We start from the raw sequence: 27,557 nt of genomic DNA on the forward strand, positions 1-27,557 counted from the left end.
GCTAGGATGTATAGGTTTTGAAACACAAGAAAGTAAAGTTTGTAAAATGAACAGCAGCTGAGGATCAGCAGATAGCTAGGGTGGCTTTTCATAGTTATCCCCTCCCCCTGTTATTTATGCTAATTCTATCATACAATCATTTTAGTTAGTGACTAACAGGACCTGTGCTGATGTCATACCCATGTCACCAGAAGGAGCAGGGCCTCAGCCAACATAGCCGATAACAGGAAGTAACATTTTTTGTTGGCTGAGGCCCTGCCCCTTCGGGTCACATGGGTATGACATAAGCCCAGGGCCAGTTAGTCACAAACTAAAACGATTATATCATACAATTAGCATAAATAACAGGGGGAGGTGATAACACTGAATAACCCCCCAACTATTATCTGCTCCTCAGCTGCTGTCACTCAAGCTGTTTATTTTATAAACTTTACCTTCTTAGATTTCAAAATCTATACATCCTAGCTAACCACTAAAGGTATGTAGAGAATCAGCGTGATAGTAGCAGTATAGCACTGGCTTTTGGTTATGTAGGAAAATTCTGGTGATTGGGGCACTTTAAGTATCACTATATTATAAAATTTAAATGCAAAAATGTAGGAGGGTGCTAATTTTTTTTTCTATTTTCATTTCCTCCATTGGCAATAGTGATCAGCAAATGCTGAAATTAAAAAGGTACACCCCCATAAAAAATGGGAACTTGATGTTCACCTGTTAGTAGATCAAATACAGGCACATGAGTCACGTATGCAATGAAGGAATGGAAGGCAGATGAAAAAGAAAGAAAGAATTAACTGCACAGCAATCCACCAAATACCCAATACATATGGACCAAACCATAGAAAAAAAATCTTGGAGTTGGTCTTTGAGAAAAGGGTCATTAACTGGAATACCAGTCCATTTGTATAGAACTAGCGGCAAATCACAATATGTATGGGTACCTTAAGGCACTCTATATCCAATGGCACAAGGACAGATTTTAAGCTGGAATAAACTGCATTACGCATCTTCAGATTACAATAGGCAGCATGAATCAATGTAAAAACACAAAATAAGAGCATAAAAGGAAAAGAAGAAACAAGCAAAAACAGATTTTGGACCCTTTGGCTATACCATTCCAATCTCCCATCACCACCCATGTGCACAAGACGTCAGAGCGGGGTCCCCTGCTCAGGACCTAGCCCTATGAGCCGAAGCAGATAAGACAACCCCTATTAGTGGGTATTCACACGTGGGAGATTTGTTGAAGAAATTTAAGCGACTGATACATCCTTCTAAATAAGGCAGAGAGCCATACATGTGCTGCTTAAATAATCCGAGCCAGATTTTCAGTCGCAGAAACCTCTGCAATAAAATTCCAGCATGTAATTCTATCCTTAAAGGGGTATTCTGGTAGGAAGTTCTCCACCCCTTTAAAGAAAGCAGCAGCCATACAGTAGCATTCTTTATAGAATATATATAAAACACTTATTACAATTCGGCTTCTAATGACAACTACTGAGCAGAGATCTGTACAAGTAATACTGCGGTGCGAGAAAACCCATAATAGTGGAACATACCAAGATATCATATATACTGCTGCTTCATTTAAAGGGTTTCGTCAAATAGAGATTCATCCTTTAGTCATAAACATAGGGGATAAATGCTATATCAGACTTATGGAGGTCCAAGTCATGATAATGACCTGGACCTATGACCTATGAAGTCCTATGTTTCCTATTCCCTATAGTCAGGTCAGGAGATATATAAAATGATGAGCAACACAGTCCATTATAGTTTCAAGAAGAAACTGAACAGGCTCTGCTACATTCATCTACCCTGCCAGACTAGAGATCAGAAGGGGCGAGAAATACCTGTATATGTGAGAAACTGGCGTAATTAGACCCCCTACTGACCTAACATTTATCACTAAATCATACAGGTATGTAAGGTTCAATGGTAAAACACTTTAAGGCTGGAAACTGAATAGTAAGACAACATTTTTAGACAAAACATAGATAAGTGCAGGGCAACATATTAGTTTGACACCTTCTTTAGGCAGCTACATACTCAGGAACTGAGGACCTTATAGTTATAGGAGTCCTGCAGTAATAAACGGTCGCTTCTGCAGTGGACAGGTATTAACTGTTAGATTAGTGGGTTCGGAGACCCCCACCAAATGGTGATCTTGAGTACTCCGCCTGAGCAGAGCAGTGCTCACACATGTGCACTGCTATTCTAATTAAACCTATAGAATTGGCTAAGATGGCAGAGCCCTGTATTTGGCTGTGTATGATTGTCCCATGGAGACTGATGGGCAAATAGGAGACAAAACACCCATTCAGAGAATCAGTGGGGGTGTCAGCAGTCACATCCCGCCAATCTAGTAGTTATTGCCTATCCATTATTACTGGTATACCCTTTAAAGAAGAAAAAAAAAAAAAAGTGCAGAGCTGTATATGTTTTCCCCTAGAATTAGAAAATAACAATGACGATCTCGACATGTGCCATCGTACCACAGAGCGGGGTTCTATCTAGAATTCCTGTAAGCCTGGTTTGTGGCTTTCCGGTTACAGCAGTGTAATGACAGATGCAGGATAAGCATTACATGGAGAATGGCTACTGACTGCACTGGGTACCAGACTCATGTCACAGTCACTTTCACAATAGCAATAAGGCACTTTAGAGACTCCCACTCTCCAAGAGGGAAATACAATGGTACATCATGGCCACTTCAACCCCCAATTCTGCAGACAGGGGTAAGCCAGCGTAGGACCCACATCCAGGAATCTCTCCCAGTCTATTCCAGTTTCTGTACAGAGTTCACCTTCAGGAGATATAAGCTGTCGTCCTTCAAGAAACTAGATGGAGAAAAATAAGAAGAGTGAGAAGCCAGGGCTTATGACATCCAAAACACAATTTCACCACCTCCTGGCAGAATGACGGTACAGCATCACATAGGGACTGCACGGGAAAATGGAAGGAAATGTGAACGTTATTAATACCAGGATTCTAAAAATTAAATAAAAAAATCAACTGTCTACAGTTCTTATATGTGCCTCCATTGTTACAGGCTACAGATGAGCCGTTTATGAACGTTAAACTATTTAGATGTTTGTGTTAATGGACAGCAAATATTTATAGGCTAATGTTCTATGCAGTCCTAGGTATTCAAACAAGCCTTAATTAAAATGAAGCCATATCCTTACTGCTTGGTGATGGTTTCCGCATAGCAACAGATCTTTTATATACAAGGAAAAACGGATACTAAGTATTTACTTAAAAGGGACTGTCCAGGCTTGGGATGACTGAACACTTAAGAATCCTCATGGCGCGCAGTGTATGCACTGTCAAGATTCTCCAGTGTCAGCCCCAGGAGTGGACAATCATTTGACCATAAGTATGTGATTTGTATACATGTGATCACATGCCGATTAGACATGTGCAGCCTTGCTCAATAAAAGTGACTTGATCAAGGTCAGACACATCTAGTCAGAATGTGGCCAGAAGTATGAAAATCGCACAAAAGGTGGTCACATAACCACCCGCTCCTGGTGCCAGCAATGGAGAATCCTCACAGCGCGTAGTGAGGATACACAAGTCTGCAGTCAGAGTGACCACAGGCTTGTGTCCCAAGTCTGGACAACTCCTTTAAAAGGGCTGTATCTTTACAAGTGCACCACTTCTCTGCCTCCCAGTTTCCTGCTTGATTGACAATTTGAAGTGGTTGAGCCTTCTGACATGAATGGTGCACTCTCCGATGATGTACACACATAGGAAACTTTGCTTCTGCAGCATCAGAGGAGAGCAATGGCACTGCAGCTGGTCAGCTCCAGCCAGCTACACGTAAAAGCCTTTACCAAAAAGCTTACAAGCACTGTACTCCTTGTCTTGGAGACAGGCCTCCTCTGATAGATTGCAGAAGTGGCTGTAACCTAGACAACAAGCAGGAAACTATAGGATTAAAAATCCTTCTACTCTTGAGAACAGGAGGGGAACAATTGGAAAGTCACTTGTTTTTACAAGCACTGTGCACTTCTATCTATTTATCATGGTAAGAAACCCCCTTTAAGACCAGCATTTTCCTGTGACCGCTGGTTAACATGTATCAAATGTGTATATAAAAAAGGTGCTTAAAAGTTTGTGAACCCTGCAGAATTTTCCATATTTCTGCATAAATTTGATCTAACACTATGATGGATTTTCCCACAAGTCCCAGAATTAGGTTAAGGAAATCAAGGAACACAAAGGTGTCAAAAATACTGGACTTTGTTTTGTTTTTATTAATTTGTGCATGGCCATTCAAATATCTTTCACACTTCCTAGAGCAGAATATCTCCATAACACAATGTGTGATGCTCCAGTCTGTAATGTTATTTCTCAGAGCCATATAGAATCAGAAAAAAACCCAAAAACAACCTCCCGAGTTCCCTTTAATGCACACAGTTCAGAGCTCCGCTGCCTCTGTGCTGCCGTAAAGGATCAGTCTGTGCTGTACCTACAGATAGACTCTCTGCTACAAACACATTCTGTAGTAGAAAATACCTGGGTAAGGGTACTTTCACACTTGCCTTTTTTTCCTTCCGTCACAATCCGCCCTTTTGGAAAACAGCGGAATCCGTTAACGTATTCCGCTGTTTCCCATAGACTTGTATGGACGACGGATTGTGCCAAAAGTACCTGCGTTGCTTCTACTGGCTGACGCTGCGTTGCGTCCGTCGGCCGGAAGGAACGCAGCATGTAATGTTTTTTGAGCGGCGGAATCCTCTATTTTTCACTATTTTTCGGCAGCCGGCATGATAATAATAATAATCAGCTGATCGTTCACAATAGTCTGCTGCCGGTAAAACTAAAAAAGAACAAAAAAAAAAAGCTTGCTGTTGTTTTGTACGATCTGTTTGCATCCATTGTGCCATTATATGCAACGCATCCGTTGCATCCGTCACACAACGCAATGCAACGGATGCCGTTCAACCCAAGTGTGAAACTAGCCTAACTATGACGTCTGATCAGACGTGCCAGAACGTTTCTCAATTTGCCTCCGCAAAAAGAATTGCTATTGGGACACACAGTAGTCTTTACATCTGGAGGGAGTATAAAGCCTTGATGTGCCCATGTGCGTGATCCACAAGTTGTTTGTGCGCTTATATTATTATTAAGATTTACGGAAATTCTACATGAATAAAATAGATATAAAGATCGTGATAAATGCACAAGTCCCCTAAGGCCTTCTGCGCACACTGCTTTTTTTTGCTGCGTTTTTGGTGCAGTTTATAGTCCTAAACTGTATGTATGACCTTCCCCAGCAGAGTCTATGAGAAATCCGAAAGGCTTTACGCACGTTACTTCTTTTTTGCCTGCAGTTTTCGTTGCAGAAGTCAGAAGGAGCATGTCTTTTCTGCGTTTTTCCATTGAAGAAGAAAAAAAAAAAAAAAAAAAAAAAACAGGCCAAAAACCCACGCATTTTTATGTGATGCGTTTTTCTGCCAGAGGGTGTGTTTTTCACTGGAGAAAAAAAATAAACTGCGGTGTGGGCACATAGCCTCATTTTAAAACCAGAGCTACACCAAACAAGTAGTTTGATAAACACAATAGACTGGACTGGAATCATGCCTACACCTAGCGGCATTTACAGTAACATAGCCGGTTGTCTCAGACACCTGGTATTCTCATTTGCTTTATTAATTACCCAACTGGAAAACAATGAAAAGTTAAATAAAGTAAATAACCGTAAATTACCAATTTTTAGTTCAAGGAAATCTGTCATCAGATTTTTGCTATGTAATCTAGGAGCAGCATGGTGTAGGGGCAGAGACCCTGATTTCTATGGAGTCACATACTGCCACACCAACTTGAGCATAGGCGACATTTTGGGAATGTCAGGTTTATCAAGCTCCAAAAATCCTAGTAGGCAGCTGCCAAGTGACTGAATTTGGCAGTTGAGAACCCGGCATCCAACTGCTTAGCGCCCTTAGCTAGCCAGCTATGTAATAAAGAAAAAAATCTGACAAAGCTGTACCCCCGAGCTTTTTGGGTCTTTGAAGAGTAAATCCTTTACGTTTGGGCTGAGAACTATGCCACACAAATAAATGAAGAAATGATCGAGTTAAGTGTTGTGAAGAAGGATTTACGGATAGGTACAGCACTGTGTTGCAGTGTATAAGGGTGGTGTCACACACAGTGACGACGACAACGACGTCGCTGCCGCCGTGTGTGACATCAGCAACGAGCTGGCCCCTGCTGTGAGGTCGCCGGTCGTTGCTGAATGTCCAGCTTCATTTTTTGGTCGTTGCTCTTCCGCGTGTGTGTGACAGCGAGAGAGTGACGAAATGAAGTGAGCAGGGAGCAGGAGCCAGCGTCTGGCAGCTGCGGTAAGCTGTAACCACGGTAAACATCGGGTAACCAAGGGAAGACCTTTCTCTGGTTACCCGATATTTACCTTAGTTACCAGCGTCCGCCCTCGCTGTCAGTGCCGGCTCCTGCTCTCTGCACATGCAGCTGCAGTACACATCGGGTAAATAACCCGATGTGTACTGTAGCTAGGAGTGCAGGGAGCCAGCGCAAAGCGGTGTGCACGGCTCCCTGCTCTGTGCACATGTAGCTGCAGTACACATCAGGTAATTAACCCAATGTGTACTGTAGCTAGGAGTGCAGGGAGCCAGCGCTAAGCAGTGTGCGCGGCTCCCTGCTCTCTGCACATGTAGCACAGCGACGTGTGTCGTTATGATTGCTGCTGCGTCGCTGTGTTTGACAGCTAAGCAGCGATAACAGCGACTTACAAGGTCGCTGTTGCGTCACAGAAAATGGTGACGTAACAGCGACGTCGTTGTCGCTATGTGTGAACCCAGCTTTAGAATTTTGGCAAGATAATCATCTTAATTAGGTTTATGCGTCCCAGCACTGATAAAGGTAGTTTCCCCCAGAGATTAAACTTCATTTTACCATAATCAAATAGTGGTAGAATAATATAAGAGAGAATATTTAAATATGTTTGACCGCTACAATTACCCCCACTTATTCCCGGAGCTAAAAAGCCTGCTTATTAGATGAAATGGTCTCCCATTGTCCTGGTTTGGAAGGATTTCGGCAGTTAAAATGACTATTCTTCCGAAGCTTCTTTGTTTGAGACTCTCCTAATATGTGTTCCATATAGAGAGTTGCGCAACATGCAATTAGTAATATTTCAATTCATTAGGGCCCACAATAGACAGGATTAAGAAACAGATCTTGCTTGCCACTAACCTGAGGGAGTTCCTGACAGTGAAATACTATTGGGCAGCTCATTTACATAATATTCCGGAATGGTCCTTTACTGTAGCTTTTTCAAGTTGGATGGAAGTAGAGAAGCTTTGGCTAGCCCCAAGACATCCTAATTCCTATCTATGGGGGCTCTTCTAATAAGCTAGACACACATATGCTAGGTCAAATAGCTTTCACTAAGAAAATGTGGGATCATTTCTCAAAACATTCCCATTTAGCTCCAACTATTCCCCTCTAACCTCATTCCATTTTAACCCTGGGCACCCTGACGGTCTAAAGGATAATATGACTAAAATGTGGTCTGACAAACATCTCTTGATTTGCTGATACAGTAGCCATCCATTCCAGGATAGTAACGCCTATCCACTCAATTCAACTTACCAGCCAACTCATACTAACGCTACTTGCAAATTGGACATTTTATGTACTTTTTTCATCCTTTGGTGTCTACATTCCCACTTTTTTTTTTTTTTTTTTAAATAAAATTGTGTAGAGTTGGTGTTTCTACTAAAGGCCTTATATCAGACATTTACAGAATATTGACTAACCCTTCTCCGGAAGACCAACCGAAATACGCCTACTTGAGTAAGTTGGAAGCCTTTCTGGGGGAGACTATCTTTTTGTGTCTGGCAACAGACCATGCGGTGCTTACAAAGAATACCAATACAAGCTTCTCATACATATACTGGTATCATACCCCCTCTCTCCTACACAACCTTAACCTGACTATCCCCGATATTTGTTGGGAGATGGGGGGGGGGGGGGAATAGGGGGAGATGTCCCACGCTTTTTTGGACTTGTCCCAATATACATAACTTTTGGGAGTCCGTTAAGTCCCTTATCTATAAAATTGCTGTGCTCCTGATACCTTTGGACCTAAAATTCTATTTACTTAATGTTCCACCATTTCATTTCGGCAGTAAAATAACTTATTACACATAACAGCTGCTAGATGTTTGATATCCTGCCAATTGAGGCCGACGCGTTCCCCATCGCTCGGTGACCTCCAGTCTTGGATTCAGGAAGTAGGAAGAATGGAGTACCTATCCGCGTTATCTAATAATACAATGGACCCTTTTGACAGTATCTGGATTCTATGGGATACATATTGGGCTGACAGAGAGCATTAGGCTGGTCTGTGCCTTATTGGCATTCCACTTGTTTCTCTGCCCTTCCTCCTACCTCTGTGTGTCAACATCTTGTTTTGTTTGTGTGTTGGTTGGTCTATTTCCTTTAGACTACAGCTGGATGTATGGAAAATTTGTCATCTGTTCCATAGCTATATTTGATTCACTTTATGCGTTTATGGACTGTTTCTACAACTTTTTGTATGTATTAAAAATGTAAAACTTTAGTTGGAAAAAAAAAAAAAAAAAAAAATGAAAAATAAAAAAAAGTGTGTGTGACTACTGGTAAAAGTGACAAAGAATGCAAATGGGTAGAAAGAAATATTAATGCCAATTTGTTCCAGTTTATAGAAAGATTTTCTGGCCTGCCAAATTTATCCAGTTTCCCCTCCTACAGGTTCATGAATGAAGGCTCGGAATCTTCTGCGGTAAGAAGATTAGCGTTTCTCCTATCTCTTAGCAGGATGAAGCTGTAGCCATTCTAACAGTTTGCTGGGGTTGGACAAGAAAGTTGTGGATCCCTAGTATACGATGTGGAGGTGAGCCAGACAAACCATAGAATAAGAAATGTCCCAATCTTTAAACTTCTGTTTGGCATCCATGAACTGGGCTCGACTTTTGTGAGTCCACAAAAAAAATCTGGGAATATGGAGATTGTTGCAGTTATACTTGAGAGGGCCTCTGCTTGGCCAGGCGCAATGCGCTCTGTCCTTTCCATTCAAAAGCCGAGCTAGGAACGGCCATGGGGGGGCTCCTGGAGGTGGGTGTTTAGGTGGGACTCTATGGGCCCTCTTCACTAAGAAGCTGGGGACAATTCATCTCAACTAAAGGCCGTTTTACACACTGCGATATCTGTATCGATATCGCTAGTGTGGGTACCCGCCCCCGTCTGTTGTGCGACACGGGCAAATCGCTGCCCGTGGCGCACAACATCGCCCAGAGCCGTCACACATACTTACCTGCCTAGTAACGTCGCTGTAACCGGCGAACCGCCTCCTTTCTAAGGGGGCGGTCCGTGCGGCGTCACAGCGACTTCACAGCAGCGTCACTGAACCGCCGCCCAATAGAAGCGAAGGGGCGAAGATGAGCGGGAGGTAACATCCCGCCCACCTCCTTCCTTCCGCATAGCGGCCGGGAGGCAGGTAAAGTGAGCTTCCTCGTTCCTGCGGCGTCACACGGAGCGATGTGTGCTGCCGCAGGAATGAGGAACAACCTCGTTACTGCTGCAGTAACGATATTCGAGAATGGACCCCCCATGTCACCGATAAGCGATTTTGCACGTTTTTGGGACGAAGCAAAAATCGCTCATAGGTGTCACACGCAACGGCATTGCTAATGCAGCCGGATGTGCGTCACAAATTCCGTGACCCCAACGAGATCGCATTAGCGATGTCGTAGTGTGTAAAGCCCCCTTTAGTTTTAAGCCAGTTTTAAATAAATTGTTCAGGGTGTTGACCTTCAGCTCTTTTAGGTAGGCCTATAACCCTAAAATTATTTCGGCAAAGTCGGTTTTGAAGATCACCTGTTTTTTGACATCATGGTTTGGCTGACCCAGCTACCTTGTTTAGTTGGTTCACCATAGGGGAAAGTTTGACCGCCAAATATGATACTCTGGATTCCACTTCAGTGATACGACCACTAAAAGCCTGCATGTCTTGACGTAGAAGTCCCACGTCTGACTGTACCTCCTCAATTTTCCTCGTCATTGAGCACTTACAAACTGAGATGGCCCGTAGTAAGTGCTCTGATACCTGACTAAAGGGTGCTTTACACGCTGCGACATCGCCAAAAATATATCGTCGGGGTCACGTCGTTAGTAACGCACATCCGGCGCTGTTAGCGACATCGCAGCGTGTGACCCCAAGGAGCGACGATCAACAATTGCAAAAACGTCAAAAATCTTTGATCGCTGACACGTCGCTCCTTTTTAAAATATCGTTGGTGGTGCATGCCGCTGGATGTTCGTCGTTCCTGCGGCGTCACACATCGCTATGTGTGACGCCGCGGGAACGACGAACATCTCCTTACCTGTGTCCACCGGCAATGAGGAAGCAAGGAGGTGGGCGGGATATACCGGCCGCTCATCTCCGCCCCTCCTCTGCTATTGGGTGGTCGCTTAGTGACGCCGCAGTGACGTCGCTTTGACGCTGAACGCACCTCCCCCTTGAAGGAGAGATTGTTCGGCGGTCACAGCATCATCGCTGACAAGGTATGTACGTATGAGGCTGCCGTAGCGATAATGTTCGCTACGGCAGCGATCACCAAATGTCGTACGAATGCCGGGGGCGGGTGCTATCGCTTGCGACATTGCTAGCAAACGCTAGTGATGTCGAAGAGTGTAAAGCAGCCTATAAAGTTAGGTTTTCCTGCCCTTCCTTCATCTCATACTCTGACATTTAAACCCTGTTACTCTGGCTTTTGTGGTTGAAACACCACCCCTTAATGTTCGGGTGCTGTTCGTCTGGTCCCCATAGTGAATTCCTTGAGTTTATCCGCTGCAGTAGAGCCTTGATTCCTGCTCATCCCAGCAGAAACTTGAGCATAACTTGGAGGAGTCCTAAGATTATCTATCAAGATGACTACATCTCTCCTCTACTGTGTCTGTGTAGGGTACGTGGCTAAGGTTTTAGTATTTCAGTACACTAAGTGTGCAAAGAATGATTGTGACAGCACGTGAGCGTGACTGCTCAGAGAATACATCCATGGGTCCAGAATATGGCACCTGTTCACTATCGAGCCTCTGGCTTGTAGATACCTTCACCAGCGGATTCCACCCTTTATAAAAGTGTCAGAGAGCCGCATTTATTACTGTTCATAGGACTCAAGTTTGAGGGATTAGAAAGATTGCGGCCGCAGCGTTAGCAACCTGATGGCACAAGGACCCAACAGCAGCCTCTCAATGCAGGATGCCTGCACTTAAATCATAAGGCTGACTCCAGAGCATCAGATCATGAGGGTGTGATCAGCCAGAAGCCTCTCCAAAATGGGCCCAACCTGTTGTCTTCGATGTCTAAAAGGTTGGTGTTTGAAAATTGATGACCCGCAATCTCCCAGCCATGTCCACCTTTCTTTAACCCCTTAGTGACGGAGCTAATTTTCACCTTAATGACCAGACCAAATTTTGCAATTCTGACCAGTGTCACTTTATGAGGTTATAACTCTAGAACGCTTCAACGGATCCCGGTGATTCTGAGATTGTTTTTTCGTCACATATTGGACTTCGTGTTAGTACCAAATTTAGGACAATATTTTTTGCGTTTATTTATGAAAAAAATTGAAAATTGGCAAAAATTTTGAAAATTTTGCAATTTTCAACTTTTGAATTTTTATACCGTTAAACCAGAGATTTCTGTGACACAAAATAGTTAATAAATAACATTTCCCACTTATCTACTTTACATCAGACCAATTTTGGAAACAAAATTTTTTTTTGTTAGGAAGTTAGAGGGGTTCAAAGTTTATCAGCGATTTCTCATTTTTACATCAAAATTTACAAAACCATTTTTTTAGGGACCACATCACATTTGAAGTGACTTCAATAGGCCTAGATGACAGAAAATACCCAAAAGTGACACCATTCTAAAAACTGCACCCCCCAAAGTACTCAAAACCACATTCAAGAAGTTTATTAACCCTTCAGGTGCTTCACATGAACAAAAGCAATGTGGAATGAAAAAAAAGCAAAAATTAAATTTTACCTAAAAATGTTGCTCTAACCCAAATTTATTCACTTTTAGAAGAAATAACACAACAAAATGGACCCCAAAACTTGTTCCCCACTTTCTTATGAACGCGCCAATACCCCACATGTGATCAGAAACCTCTGTTTGGACAAATGGGAGGGCTTGGAACAGAAGGAGCAATATTTGAATTTTGGAAAGCAAATTTGGCTGAAATAGATTGCGGGCACCATGTTGCATTTACAGGTCCGCTAAGGTACCTAAACAGAAGAAATCCCTCACAAGTGACACCATTTTGGAAACTAGACCCCTCAAGGATTCTATCTAGGGGTATAGTGAGCTTTTTAGATCCACAGGTACTTCACAGATTTTGTTAACGTTACGTTGTCATATTGAAAATTTTAATAATTTTCTCAAAAATGTTGCTTTAGCATCAATTTTCTCACTTTTTCAAGAGGTAATTCCAAAAATTTGACCTCAAGGTTTGTTAACCACTTTTTTATGAGCGCGGTGATACCTCACATGTGGTCTGAAACCTTTGTTTGGACAAATGGGAGGGCTTGGAACGAAAGGAGCAATATTTGAATTTTGGAAAGGAAATTTGGCTGAAAAAGATTGCGGGCACCATGTCACATTTGGAGGACCCCTAAGGTACCTAAACAGCAGAAACCCCGCACAAGTGACCCCATTTTGGAAACTAGGCCCCTCAAGGAATTTATCTAGATGTTTGGTGAGTACCCTGAACCCCCAGGTGCTTCACAGAATTTTATAACGTTGAGCCATGAAAAAAAAAAATAAAATTTTACCACAAAATTGTTATTTCAACCAGGTAGCTTTTTTTTTTACAAGAGTAAATGGAAAATATTCAGCATAACATTTATTGTGCAATTTCTCCTGAGTTTGGCGATACCTTATATGTGGTGGAAATCAACTGTTTGGGTGCACAGCAGGGCTCGGAAGGGAAGGAGTGCCATTTGACTGCAAAATTGGCTGGAATCAATAGCGGACGCCAGGTTGCATTTGGAGAGCCCCTGAGGTGCCTAAACAGTGGCTGTCCCCCACAAGTGACTCCATTCTGGAAACAAGACACCTCAAGGCTTTTATCTAGGTGTATAGTGAGCAGTTTGAATCCACGAATACTTCACAGATTTTGATAAGCTTAGGTTGCCATATTGAAAATTTTCATTTTTTTCACAAAAATGTTGCTTCAGCATCAAATTTCTCACTTTTTCAAGAGACAACAACAAACCGTGGACCCAACAGGTTGTTATCCAATGTCTTATGAGCACAGGGATACCCCACATGTGGCCAAAAACCTCTGTTTGGATAAATGGGAGGGCTTGGAATGGAAGGAGCACCATTTGAATTCTGGAAAAGTTGAGATAAATTGCGGGCACCATGTCACATTTGCAGGGCCCCTTGGGTACCTATACATTCGAAACCCCCCACAAGTGACTCCATTTTGGAAACTGGATTTTATTCAGGAGTATAGTAGCATTTTGAATCCACAGGTACTTCACAAAAATGTTGCTGTAGCAACAAATGTCTCACTTTTAGGCTATGTGGCCATGATCCAGCGACACGGCGTCTAGTACACAGTGTCAGCCTCCTGCAGAGATGTGAGTGTTGTCCACGGGAGAACGCAGCTGCCCATGCTCACGATTTGGGTTCAGGCCGCTGTGGAGCTCTATGCTACCTGCAGAGAACACTCATCTCCGCAGCATAAATTGACATGCTGAGGCTCGGGAAGCTGCGCCACAGGTCGGTTTATGCTGCGGAGAAGAGAAGTACATTGGGCAAGCACATTGGGCATGGGATTTCTAAAAATCCTTCCACTGTGCTTCTACTGCACAATGCAGCGTTATGGACGCAGGGAAAACACTCTGCGCCCAAAACGCTGCAAATCCCGATTGTGGGCGCACAGCCTAAAATGCTACAATGGATGAATGGATAGATGTCAAACAAATATAACGTCCCACCCCCTGCATATTCTAAGCTGGCGCCCTTTAGTGCCTTTCATGTGGCACTAAAGGGTGCCTAGCCTTGTATTTAGCCCCCCAAAAAATTAATTAAAATAAACGACGTGGGGTCCCCCCTATTTTTGATAGCCAGCTAGGGTAAAGCAGACAGCTGTAGCCTGCAAACCACAGCTGACAGCTTCACCTTGGCTGGTGATCAATTTGGAGGGCTCCCCAGGCGTTTTTTAAAAAAAAAAAACAAAAACGTGGGGTCCCCCCAAATTAGATCACCAGCCAAGGTGAAGCAGGCAGCTGGGGTCTGGTATTCTCAGGGTGGGAAGAGCCATGGTTATTGGACTCTTCCCAGCCTAAAAATAGCAGGCCGCAGCCGCCCCAGAAGAAGTGGCGCATCCATTAGATGCGCCAATCCTGGCGCTTCGCTCCAGCTCATCCCGCGCCCTGGTGCGGTGGCAGACGGGGTAATATATGGGGTTGATACCAGCTGTAATGTCACCTGGCATCAAGCCCTGGGGTTAGTGATGTCACGGCATCTGAACAGATACCCGACATCACTAACCCAGTCAAGAAATAGAAAAAAATAAAGACAAAAAAAAATTTATTTGAAAAAAAACTCCCCGAAACATTCCTCTTTTACCAATTTATTGTAAATAAATAAATTTCGGTCGCTGTAATCCATTTTTGAGGTCCCACGCCGTCTCTGGATCTTCTAGAATATGGGGGGCACGTTCAGGGAACGTATCCCCCATTTTCTGGAAGAGCAAGCTCTCCATGAGCAGTGTGGGTGCAGTAATCTGAGAATACTGCACTCACACTGCCCCGGTCCAACCTAGGGCAGAGTGACCTGCAGTAACCTCATTCCAGAATATGAGGGGCACGCTCACAGAACGTACCCCCCATTTTCTGGAACAGCAGCCTCTCCATGTGAGGAGTGTGGCTGCAGATCACTGCACTCACCCTCCCCCGGTCCACAGTGGAGCCTGTGCATCAGCGACGTCAGCAGGATCCCTGCTTGCAGGGATCCAGCTGACAGCCGCTGTCTGCGCATGCGCCGCCAGCATTCAAGAGAAGGAGGCGGCGTGATCGCGGGGCCGGAGCACCAGCAGACAGGTAACGTATGACCGGGGGCTGGGGGGGGGTGACGGAGGGTGACGGGGGGACCTGGGGACAACTTTCTGCCGCATGTGACGTGTCACATGCGGCAGAAAGAGTGGGATGAATGCGGCCGCCATTTTCCACGCTCCGGAGGGGGGAGGGGGGAGGCGGCTCTGGAGAACCGGAGGGGGCTCCGGGGACCAGAGATCTCCGGTGTACCGGAGGAGGGGTCAGGGGGAGGACATTTCCCTCCGATCTGAAATGTTTGATCATTTCAGATCGGAGGGAAATGAATACAGAGGCGGCGGCGGCGGGAGTTTTCAGCGCGCGTCGGCGCCATCTTGGATTTTCCGGAGGGGGGGTAGGGGTGGTGGGGGGACTCTCCGGTACCGGGGGCTTTGGGGGCACTAGAGGATTATATTTATTTCTCATCTGACATGTTTGATCACGTCAGATGAGAAATAAATCAATTTTACCGGCCATTTTTTTTTTTTTAATGTTGTCGCCGGTATACGGTGTATACCGGCGATCGCATTAACGGGGTCCAAAAAAAACACCCCGATTCATAATCTTGGGGGTCTCAGCTACCTCCGGTAGCGGAAACCCCCGAGATTTTTCGTCACTGGGGGGCGCTACAAGCTTTTTCCGGCCTGACGTCTCAAGACGTCGGAACAGAATAAGTACCCTGTTTTTCCGACGTCTTGAGACGTTAGGCCGTCGCTATGGGGTTAAGGAATGTTTTGGTCCGCAAATGGTCAGTGAAGGGATAAAAACCTCAGGATGGTATTGAGGATAGCAGGAGCTCCACTCCAGCACTTCTGCTCAGTGCATGAGCATACCCCGCCCCATTCTCAAGATGTTTAAAAAGGATTATCCACTGCTCAGCCCGTTTTCAATCACCTCTGGTGCCGGCACCATTCCAGCAATGGTGGTGCCTGTTCTCCTCTGACATGGGTATGTCAAGTGAGCCCCAAAGTGAATCGGCAGCCGTTAATTCTTCACCATCACTTCCTTTGGACGTTACTGACACCAGAGGCATTCAAAGCAGCAGCTCTCGCTTCTACAAGTCAGTTTTGTCTGGAAATGGTGAGGTGGATCATTAGCGGCCGTCGACTGGTACCGACACTAGAGGCAAGTATACAACTGTTATTTTACGTGGGGGAATATAGGGTTTGCTTATACGCTATTGGTGTGGTGGAGAACTCCATTAATTTTATGGCTTCCTTCTCGTTGCCTACATTACATGAGTCTATCAGACGTAGCCAGTTGTCAAGGAAATGAGTACAGCGGTACAAGAAGCTTTTTTTTCTATACAGCTTTTATATCTTGCTCCAAAGCTGGCCAGAAAGTTGGTTACAGCTTCAATGCTGCATAGGCAAAGCTACATCTGCATGCACCATCAGCAAGCACAGAGTTTGGGCCCAGTGGCGCAAGCATACCACTGTACCCAACTGTCAAGTAAGAGTGCACTACCCATGGCAAGCAGCAGGCTTGGAGCCAGGGAAGCGAGTGCATTCTGGAAGAGCAAGAGGAGACAACACCCTTAAATATCAACTGGAAAATAAAACAATACACATATCCCAATCAGCTTTGTCTACAAACATCCACTATAGTCACTCACCTGTAGAAAAGGATATTTAGAGGGATTGTGCTGAAGTGCCAGAGGGCATGGGCATCCAGTACCCACAGGACAGGAGGAAAATCTAATAATTCCAGAAGCGCCAGGCTTTGTAATAGGACAACCACCAGGACACATTTCCAGAGGTAGGGCTGATGAGAGTGTCTTCTCAAACACCACACAAGCCACCATATAAGATTAATCATACCTGTTCAAAGAGAATGACATAAGCAATCCAGTGCCAGATAGAAGTTTAAAATCACATAACATGTACAGAAACATAAATCACAAGATAACAAATCTCAACTCACCGAAGCTAGCATTTGCTAGCATATTATAACTATAGTCAAATCGCCCAAGGGTCAAATAAGATACATGGCACCCGAACAAAAGGACCAGGAGAGCACCAAAAACACTGGCAACAGAAGGATATCGAAGGCCCAGAGTCCTGGGAGGAGATATATAATTACAATGGATTCAAGATAAACCCTACCAGTATCCAAAATGGCCATGAAGGTTTATAGGTGCAATGTGGGCTACAGGACAGCAAATGATAAAGTGTAGGCATGAGGACAACAGCTTATGAAGGTAGCGGGGCAAAAAGGGACAGCATCTTATGAAGGTAGCGGGGCAAAAGGGACAGCAGCTTATGAAGGTAGCGGGGCAAAAGGGACAGCAGCTTATGAAGGTAGCGGGGCAAAAGGGACAGCAGCTTATGAAGGTAGCGGGGCAAAAGGGACAGCATCTTATGAAGGTAGCGGGGCAAAAGGGACAGCAGCTTATGAAGGTAGCGGGGCAAAAAGGGACAGCAGCTTATGAAGGTAGCGGGGCAAAAGGGACAGCAGTTTATGAAGGTAGCGGGGCAAAAGGGACAGCAGCTTATGAAGGTAGTAGGGCAAAAGGGACAGCAGCTTATAAAGGTAGTAGGGCAAAAGGGACAGCAGCTTATGAAGGTAGTAGGGCAAAAGGGACAGCAGCTTATGAAGGTAGTAGGGAAAAAGGGACAGCAGCTTATGACGGTAGCGGGGCAAAAGGGACAGCAGCTTATGAAGGTAGCAGGGCAAAAGGGACAGCAGCTTATGAAGGTAGTAGGGCAAAAGGGACAGCAGCTTATGAAGGTAGTAGGGCAAAAAAGGGACAGCAGCTTATGAAGGTAGCGGGGCAAAAGGGACAGCAGCTTATGAAGGTAGTAGAGCAAAAGGGACAGCAGCTTATGAAGGTAGCGGGGCAAAAGGGACAGCAGCTTATGAAGGTAGTAGAGCAAAAGGGACAGCAGCTTATGAAGGTAGTAGGGCAAAAAAGGGACAGCAGCTTATGAAGGTAGCGGGGCAAAAGGGACAGCAGCTTATGAAGGTAGTAGAGCAAAAGGGACAGCAGCTTATGAAGGTAGTAGGGAAAAAGGGACAGCAGTTTATGAAGGTAGTAGAGCAAAAGGGACAGCAGCTTATGAAGGTAGTAGAGCAAAAGGGACAGCAGCTTATGAAGGTAGCAGGGCAAAAAGGGACAGCAGCTTATGAAGGTAGCAGGGCAAAAAGGGACAGCAGCTTATGAAGGTAGCAGGGCAAAAGGGACAGCAGCTTATGAAGGTAGTAGGGCAAAAGGGACAGCAGCTTATGAAGGTAGTAGGGCAAAAGGGACAGCAGCTTATGAAGGTAGTAGGGCAAAAGGGACAGCAGCTTATGAAGGTAGTAGGGCAAAAGGGACAGCAGCTTATGAAGGTAGTAGGGCAAAAGGGACAGCAGCTTATGAAGGTAGCAGGGCAAAAAGGGACAGCAGCTTATGAAGGTAGTGGAGGAAGAGGTCACCAGTTTAGTAAGGTTGTGAGATAAAAAGAAGACAGCAACTTTCACCCATTTCACAGGTCCATTTAAAAAAAATGTTCCGTTTTGACCATTTGTGTCATCTACATGCACGTGTGTAATCTGTGTGACTCGCACCAGGAAGAAGAAAAAAAAACCCACATGACACTGAAATTAATGATTTTTTTTTTTAGGTGTTAAAGATGTGCAAATAGTTACAAATAAAACAAGACACATTCTCCACTTTTTTCAAAAGAAAGAAAAAAAAAAAATTCACAGCTGATCCGACGTATACCAGGGATTCAGAAAAACAAAGTCTTCTTTTGTTTCTCCAGGTTTGTCAGGGGTTTTTTTTTTTCATATATCTTTTTTGGACTATGACGGATTCTATGGACTACGGCGAAGCTGCATGGATTGTTTTTAATAAAATGGGATACGATGGAAAGTTTCGGGGAGTCAATATTGAAAAATTGTTTTTATTGTTTGTCTTTTTTTTGTTTTGTTTTTCATTACAGAGTTAGTAGTGGGGGTGTCTTATAGACACCTCTACATTACTACCACCAGAGCTTGATGACAGCTGAAATCACACAGCTGACATCAACCCCATAAACCATTACTGCAACTGCCCACACACCAGGAGAAATTGGGAAAAGCAAAAATGAAGCACCAGAACTTGCACATCTAATTTAATGAGCCACTTCTGAGGCGGCTGCGGGCTGCTATTTTTAGGCTGGGAAGAGCTCAATAACCATGGACCTTACCAGTCTGATAATATCAGCCTACAGCTGTCAGCTTTACCTTTACTGGCTATCAAAAATGGGGGGAACCCCATATCATTTATTTTTTCCAATTATTTTCTTATTTGCCAGTAAAAAAACATATCGATTTCTCTCTCCTAATCCATCCATCTATCCATCATTTTTGCACATCTTTAAACACATAATCTTTAATTTCTTGAATGCATTTAATTCTGGTATGTGTAACACGGATGACACAAAGATTTCATCCATACGCTGTACTTGTTTTTCATAGACTTCTATGGGCCATTGTAATCTATGCTGATTCTAAAAAACATACATGTCTTTGTGTGGTACACGCAGACACATTGTCCGTGTGAAAATAAACACAGATTTTAATGCGTATGTGCGTGAATGTGTCTCCAGTATGTGTGAAAATGGACATCACACGGACTGGAAGCAAGGAAGTGTGAAGGGAGCCTTGGGCAGACAATGGGTCAAGGGCACAGCAGGTTAGGCAGGTCGTGGGGTAAGAGGACAGCAGCCTAGGCAGGTCAGGGGTAAGAGGATAGGATATTAGGCAGGTCGTGGAGCAAGACAAGAGCAAGCAAGGGATGATGGTGGGGCAAGACGTTGGTGGAAACGTGACAGCCAAAGAGATCACCAACAAGCAAGCAGAAATTAGCAGTGAGAAGCATTTCACAACCACAGAAGAAAAAAAATTGCTAGTGCCAGGGGGAGGATCATTGAACAAAGCAGCACAGCTTATGGAAAAGGACCCCATAGAAGCAATATGAGCAAGAGGGAACCATTGAAGATAAGCAGATCACACCAGGGAAAAAACACTTCAGTAAATACAACATAAGAAAGGAGAAAGCTAGGCATATATTGTGAGGAGGAGCAGGCCATTTTCAATCTTTCCTCCACTTCTGGACTCACCTCATACAGCAAAGGTAGATGGAGTGCAGAATGACTGCCGAGGCACAGAAGTAGTCCATTTTCTGTGGGGACAGACAGTGAATGTGGCAGAGGGTATACTGACAGATGGACACTGTATGCATGCATGAGCATATTTGTGCAAGCAACCGTTTCATTTCCTTCCACCGTTTACCTCAGTAATAGAAGTGTCTCTGGTGTGGAAAATTGTGGACCAGAACCAGGCATTTATGGAAACCTGTGGAAAAACCAAGGGTCTATCATCTCAGCTGTAAGGCCATTTAGCTGTAATGCCGCATATCTGGAACTTACGATGGCAAAATTTAGGCATGTTTGGTACATCGGGCACGAAACAGGTACGGAGGATCGGTAACGCTTTAGCATCACAAGGTTTGCAACGCCATTAAGGAAGGAGGCCAGGGCAGAGGCTGGCTCCTGGAAGAACAGGAATCGGGAGAATGGCCACTGCAAATCAGAACAAAAAGAAGGGAATTTTGTTTACTTACCGTAAATTCCTTTTCTTCTAGCTCCAATTGGGAGACCCAGACAATTGGGTGTATAGCTATTGCCTCTGGAGGCCACACAAAGTATTACACTTAAAAGTGTAAGGCCCCTCCCCTTCTGGCTATACACCCCCAGTGGGATCACTGGCTCACCAGTTTTAGTGCCAAAGCAAGAAGGAGGAAAGCCAATAACTGGTTTAAAGACCAATTCAATCCGAGGAAACATCGGAGAACTGAACCATACCACATGAACAACATGTGTACCCGAAAAAACAGAAAAACCCCGAGAAAACAGGGCGGGTGCTGGGTCTCCCAATTGGAGCTAGAAGAAAAGGAATTTACGGTAAGTAAACAAAATTCCCTTCTTCTTTGTCGCTCCATTGGGAGACCCAGACAATTGGGATGTCCAAAAGCAATCCCTGGGTGGGTAAAAGAATACCTCATGATAGGGCCGTCAAACGGCCCTCTCCTACAGGTGGCCAACCGCCGCCTGAATGACTTATCTACCTAGGCTGGCGTCTGCCGAAGCGTAGGTATGCATCTGATAATGCTTGGTAAAAGTAAGTAGACTCGACCAGGTGGGTGCCTGACACACCTGCTGAGCCGTAGCCTGGTGCCGTAATGCCCAGGATGCACCCACGGCTCTGGTAGAATGGGCCTTCGGCCTTGAGAGAACCAGAAGCCCAGTAGAACTGTAGGTTTCAAGAATTGGTTCCTCGAGCCCCCGAGCAAGGGTGGATCTGGAAGCTTGCGACTGTTTACGCCGACCAGCGACAAGGACAAGAGTGCATCCGGGTGGCGCAGGAGCGCCATGCGGGAAGTAGAACCTGAGTGCTCTCACCAGAACCAACAGATGCAAATCTATCTGAAATTGATGGACTGGACGAGGACACAAAGAAGGTGAGGTGATATCCTGATTGATATGAAAATGGGATACCACCTTAGGGAGAAATTCCGGAACCGGACGCAGAACTACCCTGTCCTGGTGAAGGACCAGGAAGGGAGTTTGTATGAGAGCGTTGCTAGCTCGGAAACTCTCCTAAGAGACGAGACCGTTACTAGAAGGCCACTTCCCGTGAAAAACGGGAAGGGAGACATCCTTCAAAGGCTCGAAAGGCGGCATCTGGAGAGCAATTAGAACCTTGTTCAGATCTCAGGGCTCTAACGGCCGCTTGTACGGAGTGCTGAGAAGACAAACTCCCCGTAGGAACGTGCGTACCTGAGGAAGTCATCGTTTCTGAAAAAATACAGATAGCGCTGAGACTTGTCCCTAAAGGGAACTGAGCGACAACCCATTTTCCTACCTAGATTGCAGGAAGGAAGGAAACATAGACGATGCAACCGGCCAGGGAGAAACACCCTGCGCCGAGCACCGAGATAAGAACATCTTCCACGTCCTGTGGTCAATCTTGGCGGACGTTGGTATGCTAGCCCGTCTCATGGTGGCAACCACGTCCTGAGGTAATCCTGACGACACTAGGTTCCAGGACTCAATGCCACACCATCCGGTTGAGGGCCGTAGAATTCAAATGGAAGAATGGCCCTTGAGACAGCCAGTCTGATTGGTCTGGTAGTGCCCCCGGTTAGCCTACCGTGAGGCACCACAGAACCGAGTACCACAACATCCTCGGCCAATTTGTAGCGACGAGGATGGCGCGGCCGCAGTCGGTCTTGATCTAGCGCAGTACTCTGGGCAACAATGCCAGAGGTGGCACCTAAGGTAGCTGGAACTGCGACCAATGCTGAACTAAGGCGTTTGCCGCCAGAGCTCGATGATTGTGAAACCGTGCCATGAAGCTGGCACATTGTTGTTGTGCCGTGACGCCATTAGATCGACGTCCGGCCTCTGTCAGCGGCGCCAGATCTCCTGAAACCCGTCCGGGTGAGGAGACCATACTCTTTCGGCCACACCTCAGCGACTTAGGAAGTCAGCTTCCTAGTTTCCACACTTGGGATGTGAATTGTGGATATGGTGGATGCCGTGTCTTCCACCCACATCAGAACCTGCCGGACTTCCTGGAAGGCTTGCCGGTTGCGCGTTCTTCCTTGGTGGTTGATGTATGCCACCGCTGTGGAGCTGTCCGACTGAAGTCGGATATGCTTGCTTTCCAGCCGCTGTTGGAAGGATTGTAGGGCAAGATACACTGCTCTGTGTTCAAGAACATTGATCTGAAGAGTGGACTCTTGCTGAGTCCACGTATCCTGAGCGCTGTAGTGGAGAAAAACTGCTCCCCACCCTGATAGACTCGCGTCTGTCGTAACTATCGCCCAGGACGGGGATAGGAAGGACCTTCTTTTTGACCAAGAGGTGAGAAGAAGCCACCACCGTAGAGATTCCTTGGCCGCCTGAGAAAGAACGACGACTCTTTTGAGGGACGTCGACTCCTCGTCCCATTGGCGGAGAATGTCCCATTGTAGTGGACGCAGTAAAACTGCGCGAAAGGAACTGCCTCCATTGCTACCATCTTACGTAGGAAGTGCATGAGGCGTCTCAATGTGTGCGACTGGTTCTTAAAGAAGAGCTTGCAGCCCGTAGTGAATGCTGTTTGTCTAGCGGCAGCTTCACTATCGCTGAGAGAGTAAGAAACTCTATGCCTAGATATGTTATCGATAGGGTCGGGGTCGGATCTGACTTTAAAAAGTTGATGATCCACCCAAAACTCTAGAGAGTCTCCAGCGCAACGTTCGGGCAGTGTTGGCATGTTTCCTAAGAGAGTGCCTTGACAAGTAGATCGTCTAAATACGGGACCACAGAGTGACCCTGAGAGTGCAGGACTGTGACTACTGCTGCCCTGACCTTGGCGAAGACCAGTTGGACTGTCGCTAGCCGGAAGGTAGAGCTACGAACAGAGGGTGTTCGTCTCCTATAACGAAGCGTAGAAACGCTAGTGCTCTGGATCAATCGGCACGTGTGGATAAGCATCCTTGATGCCTAATGAGCTAGGAAATATCCTTGGGACCTTGAGGCGATGACATGGCGGAGGGATTCCATCCGGAACCGCCTGGTGTCCACGAGCTTGCTGAGCATTTTTAGATCCAGAACGGGACGGAACGGCCCGTTGTTATAGGTACCGCAAAGAATTTGGGGTAAAAACCGTGACCTTGTTCCTGAAGAGGAACGGGGGTCATCACTCTTTCTGCCTATAGAGTGCACCCTGTTTGCAGAAGAGCAGCGGCCCGGCCGGGAGGTGGAGAAATTCTGAAGAATCGAGTTGGAGGACGAGAAGTGAGCTCTATCCTGTACCCGTGAGACAGAATGTCTCACACTCAATGGTCATTGACCTATGGCAGCTAAATATCGCCAAGGCGGGAGAGCCTGCTACCGACCGAGGCCGCAAGTCATGAGGAAGCCGCCTTGGAAGCGGGTTTTCAGACTGTCGCTTTTTTGGGCGAGACTGAGCCCGCTAAGAATCTTAGCTCCTCTGATCCTTTTGAGTCCACATTGGACGAGGAAAAATGGGACCTGCCCGAGCCTCGAAAAGGCCGAAAACCCCGACTGCCTCTTGCTCTGTTGGGGTTTGTTGTGTCCGGGCTGAGGAAAGGATGAATCCTTACCCCTGGACTGTTTGATGGTTACATCCAACGCTCACCAAACAGTCGGTCAGCAGAAAAAGGCAACTGGTTAGGCAACCTTTTTTGGAAGCAGAATCTGCCTTCCATTCACTTAACGAGCAGACCAGGCTCTGCTTAAAAACACGGAGTAGCGGAGGCTACCGCCGCACGGTTCGCAGAGTCCAGGACAACCTGAATCGCGTAAGAAACAAATGCAGACATTTGAGAGGTTAAGGATGCCACCTGCGGCACAGATGTACGTGTAACCGTGTCAATCTGTGTAAGACAAGCTGAAATAGCTTGGAGTGCCCCAAGGGAGAGAATGCCGGAGCTAACGGTGCGCCGACAGCCTCATAGATGGCTTTCGACCAGAGATCCATCTGTCTGTCAGTGGCATCTTTGAGTTTGCAGTTCCATCTCCCACTGCAACTATGGATCTAGCTACAAGCCTGGAGATTGGAGGATGCCGCTCGGGACATTGGGTCCAGTCCTTGACCAAGTCAGGGGACAGGGATAACGTGTATCCTAAGCCGTTTGGAGAAGCGCATATCTGGATAAGCGTGGTGTTCCTGGACTGCCTCTCTGAAGGCAGAGTGGTCCAGAAAAATACGTGAAGCTGACTCCTCCACTGGAGGAGCTGTGAGAAATAACCCACATTCTATAGATGGACGCTATAAGATTATTTACTATGGCGTCACAATCAGGTGTATCCAGATTGAGAGCGGTCTCAGGATCAGAATCCTGAGCCGCTACTTCCGCCTCATTACACAGCGAGTCCTTCTGTTAGGACCCTGATGAAACCGAGGCCGCTCATAGCGAGCCCCTTAGGCTGTCTGGGACTGACGTCCGTGCAGAGCCGTGACTCTGGGATGCGTGTGACATTCCCGGAGCTGTTAGTTATTCACACTGAGGGGGGCCATGGATCAATGATTCAACAGTGCCCATATTGTGAGAGACATGTCCGGACTGCTAGGCTTCTAGTATCATAGCCATAGTCTCAGAAAAACTGTCAGTAAATACTGCAGACACCGTCCTCATCCCCTGGCCATTAGTGCATACAATGGGAGTCTATGTACCTGCCGGCCGTATAGCCGTACATGCTGTACCAGCGGTATAGAAAAACATGTGGTTCTGCACCTTTGTTTTACACAGAGAATATGCTGATAACTCCTCCGCATAATCCAGGAGGGTATATACAACGTGCGACCAAACAGTGCAATGTATATAGTACAAGCATATCTATAAGTGCACTTCTGCACTAGTGGGGTTAGCACCACAGGTGCTGCTTAACGCCTGTTACAGCGATTGTGTGACTATCAGAATGCCAGGGTCTTCCACACTTGTCTCTGTATCGTACAGAAACTGACACTAATGGCTGCCGGTGTCCTTGTAGAGAAGGAAGCCGTGGGCGTGCCTGAGAAAGTGCGGGAATCCGGATTCACAGTGCACACAGTGAGAGGGGTGGAGTATGCAAAACATACTCCAGCTCTCAGCTCTGCTCTATGCAGCGTCACGCCCCTACCCTGACTGTCAGGGCTGTGGGCGGTAACGAAGGGAGACTAGGCCCAGAAGCCGGGGACTCGAGTTAACAGCGCGGCCGCCGTAAAAGCGCGGGCCGCGCTGAAGTCCCCGGCGCACCACAAGTGCCAGCCGCGCCGCAGTTCCAGCGGCCGGCGCGACCGATTCATAGAAGTGGCCAGCGTCCCGCCCCTCTCCTGACTGGCAGGTCTGGGGGCGGGAACGAACGGAAGCAGGCCGCAAAAGCCGGGGACTCTAGTTATCAGCGCGGCCGCCGTAAAAGCGCGGGCCGCGCTGAAGTCCCCGGCGCACCACAAGTGCCAGCCGCGCCGCTGCCAGCGGCCGGCGCGACCGATTCCTGGAAGTGGCCAGCGTCCCGCCCCTCTCCTGACTGGCAGGTCTGGGGGCGGGAACGAACGGAAGCAGGCCGCAAAAGCCGGGGACTCTAGTTATCAGCGCGGCCGCCGTAAAAGCGCAGGCCGCGCTGAAGTCCCCGGCGCACTACAAGTGCCAGCCGCGCCGCAGTCCCAGCGGCCGGCGCGACCAATTCCCATAAGTGAGCCTGCTTCAGCAAAGCTGAATGAGGCCATGGCACAGGCGCCGCAGCGCTGATGTCCCCCGGCGCACTACAACACCCAGCATGCTGCGGTGTGAGCGCCAAATGCACGGGGACACAGAGTACCTTGAGGAAGCAGGGCCATGTCCCTGATGTACTCCGCTCCATCCAGCATCTTCTCCAGGGGCTGTAGATGGAGCACGGTCTCAGTGCCTGGAGACCGGTAAATCCCACTTCACCCAGAGCCCTGTAAAAAGGGATGGGGAAGGAATCAGCATGTGGGCTCCTGCCGCCGTACCCGCAATGGGTACCTCAACCTTACAAACACCTCCGACATACAGTGGGGTGAGAAGGGAGCATGCTGGGGACACTATATGTGTCCTCTTTTCTTCCATCCGACATAGTCAGCAGCTGCTGCTGACTAAAAAGTGGAGCTATGCGTGGATGTGTTGCCTCCTTCGCACAAAGCACAAAACTGGTGAGCCAGTGATCCCACTGGGGGTGTATAGCCAGAAGGGGAGGGGCCTTACACTTTTAAGTGTAATACTTTGTGTGGCCTCCAGAGGCAATAGCTATACACCCAATTGTCTGGGTCTCCCAATGGAGCGACAAAGAAAATACAATAATCAAACTATTAAAAGAAGTATAGTGTATATAACATTAGCAACAGTATATGCTGTTTAACCTGCAAAAAGATCAAAGGCAAACGCTTCAAAGAAATGATCTGACAGACAGTGATTGGTGGCGGCTCTCATGTTTCCTATTACAACTAAAGGTACGCTTTTATTGCATTTCTGGATTTTCAATTATATAGGCCATCAATGTATAATCAATAGGAGACATCCCAAGAACAAACACTGATCAGCAGAATAGGGGGTTAAGCAGAACCTCGGGCACTTGTAAACTATAGGAGAAGTGGCAGCAGACATCTGGAATCTCATGTGGAGACATCCCAAAAGGAATTCAATGGCAGACAGTCAACCGGGGACTCAAATGGGTTAAATGTCAATTTGTAGGCTTTTGGCCCAGGAGAGGCATGTCTGATAGAAATGGTTACTGCCCCATCAGAAGAAGTGACACTGGGATGTTTCTGGTAGGCATAAAAATTGGTCAATTTGTGCAAAAAAATACCTTAATCTTATAAATATATTCTATATGGCAGTAATGCAGTGTAAATTTCACATACTGTGCTCAATTCCTTCCAAAGACTATAAAAATGAC

The 27,557-nt window shown here is 46.3% G+C and overlaps 1 protein-coding gene across 2 annotated transcripts in view; it reads right to left on the reverse strand.

Annotated features, from left to right (window-relative positions):
- Positions 1-9: 9 nt before the first annotated feature.
- PGAP3 (post-GPI attachment to proteins phospholipase 3) overlaps positions 10-27,557 on the reverse strand; it is a 34,713-nt gene continuing 7,165 nt past the window's right edge. The window contains exons 3-8 of one of the 2 annotated variants that reach the window (XM_075347665.1): positions 20,520-20,672; positions 20,383-20,445; positions 20,211-20,272; positions 17,047-17,183; positions 16,739-16,943; positions 10-2,840 (exon numbers count right to left, since the gene is read on the reverse strand). In XM_075347665.1, coding sequence (XP_075203780.1) covers positions 2,780-2,840; positions 16,739-16,943; positions 17,047-17,183; positions 20,211-20,272; positions 20,383-20,445; positions 20,520-20,672 — 681 coding nt within the window. In that variant the 3' untranslated portion in view covers positions 10-2,779. The remainder of the gene's footprint in view (positions 2,841-16,738; positions 16,944-17,046; positions 17,184-20,210; positions 20,273-20,382; positions 20,446-20,519; positions 20,673-27,557) is intronic. The other variant, XM_075347666.1, reaches the window with a different exon arrangement.

The sequence above is a fragment of the Anomaloglossus baeobatrachus genome, chromosome 5 (genome assembly GCF_048569485.1).
Source record: "Anomaloglossus baeobatrachus isolate aAnoBae1 chromosome 5, aAnoBae1.hap1, whole genome shotgun sequence".
In the NCBI taxonomy this organism is placed as follows: Eukaryota; Metazoa; Chordata; class Amphibia; order Anura; family Aromobatidae; genus Anomaloglossus; species Anomaloglossus baeobatrachus.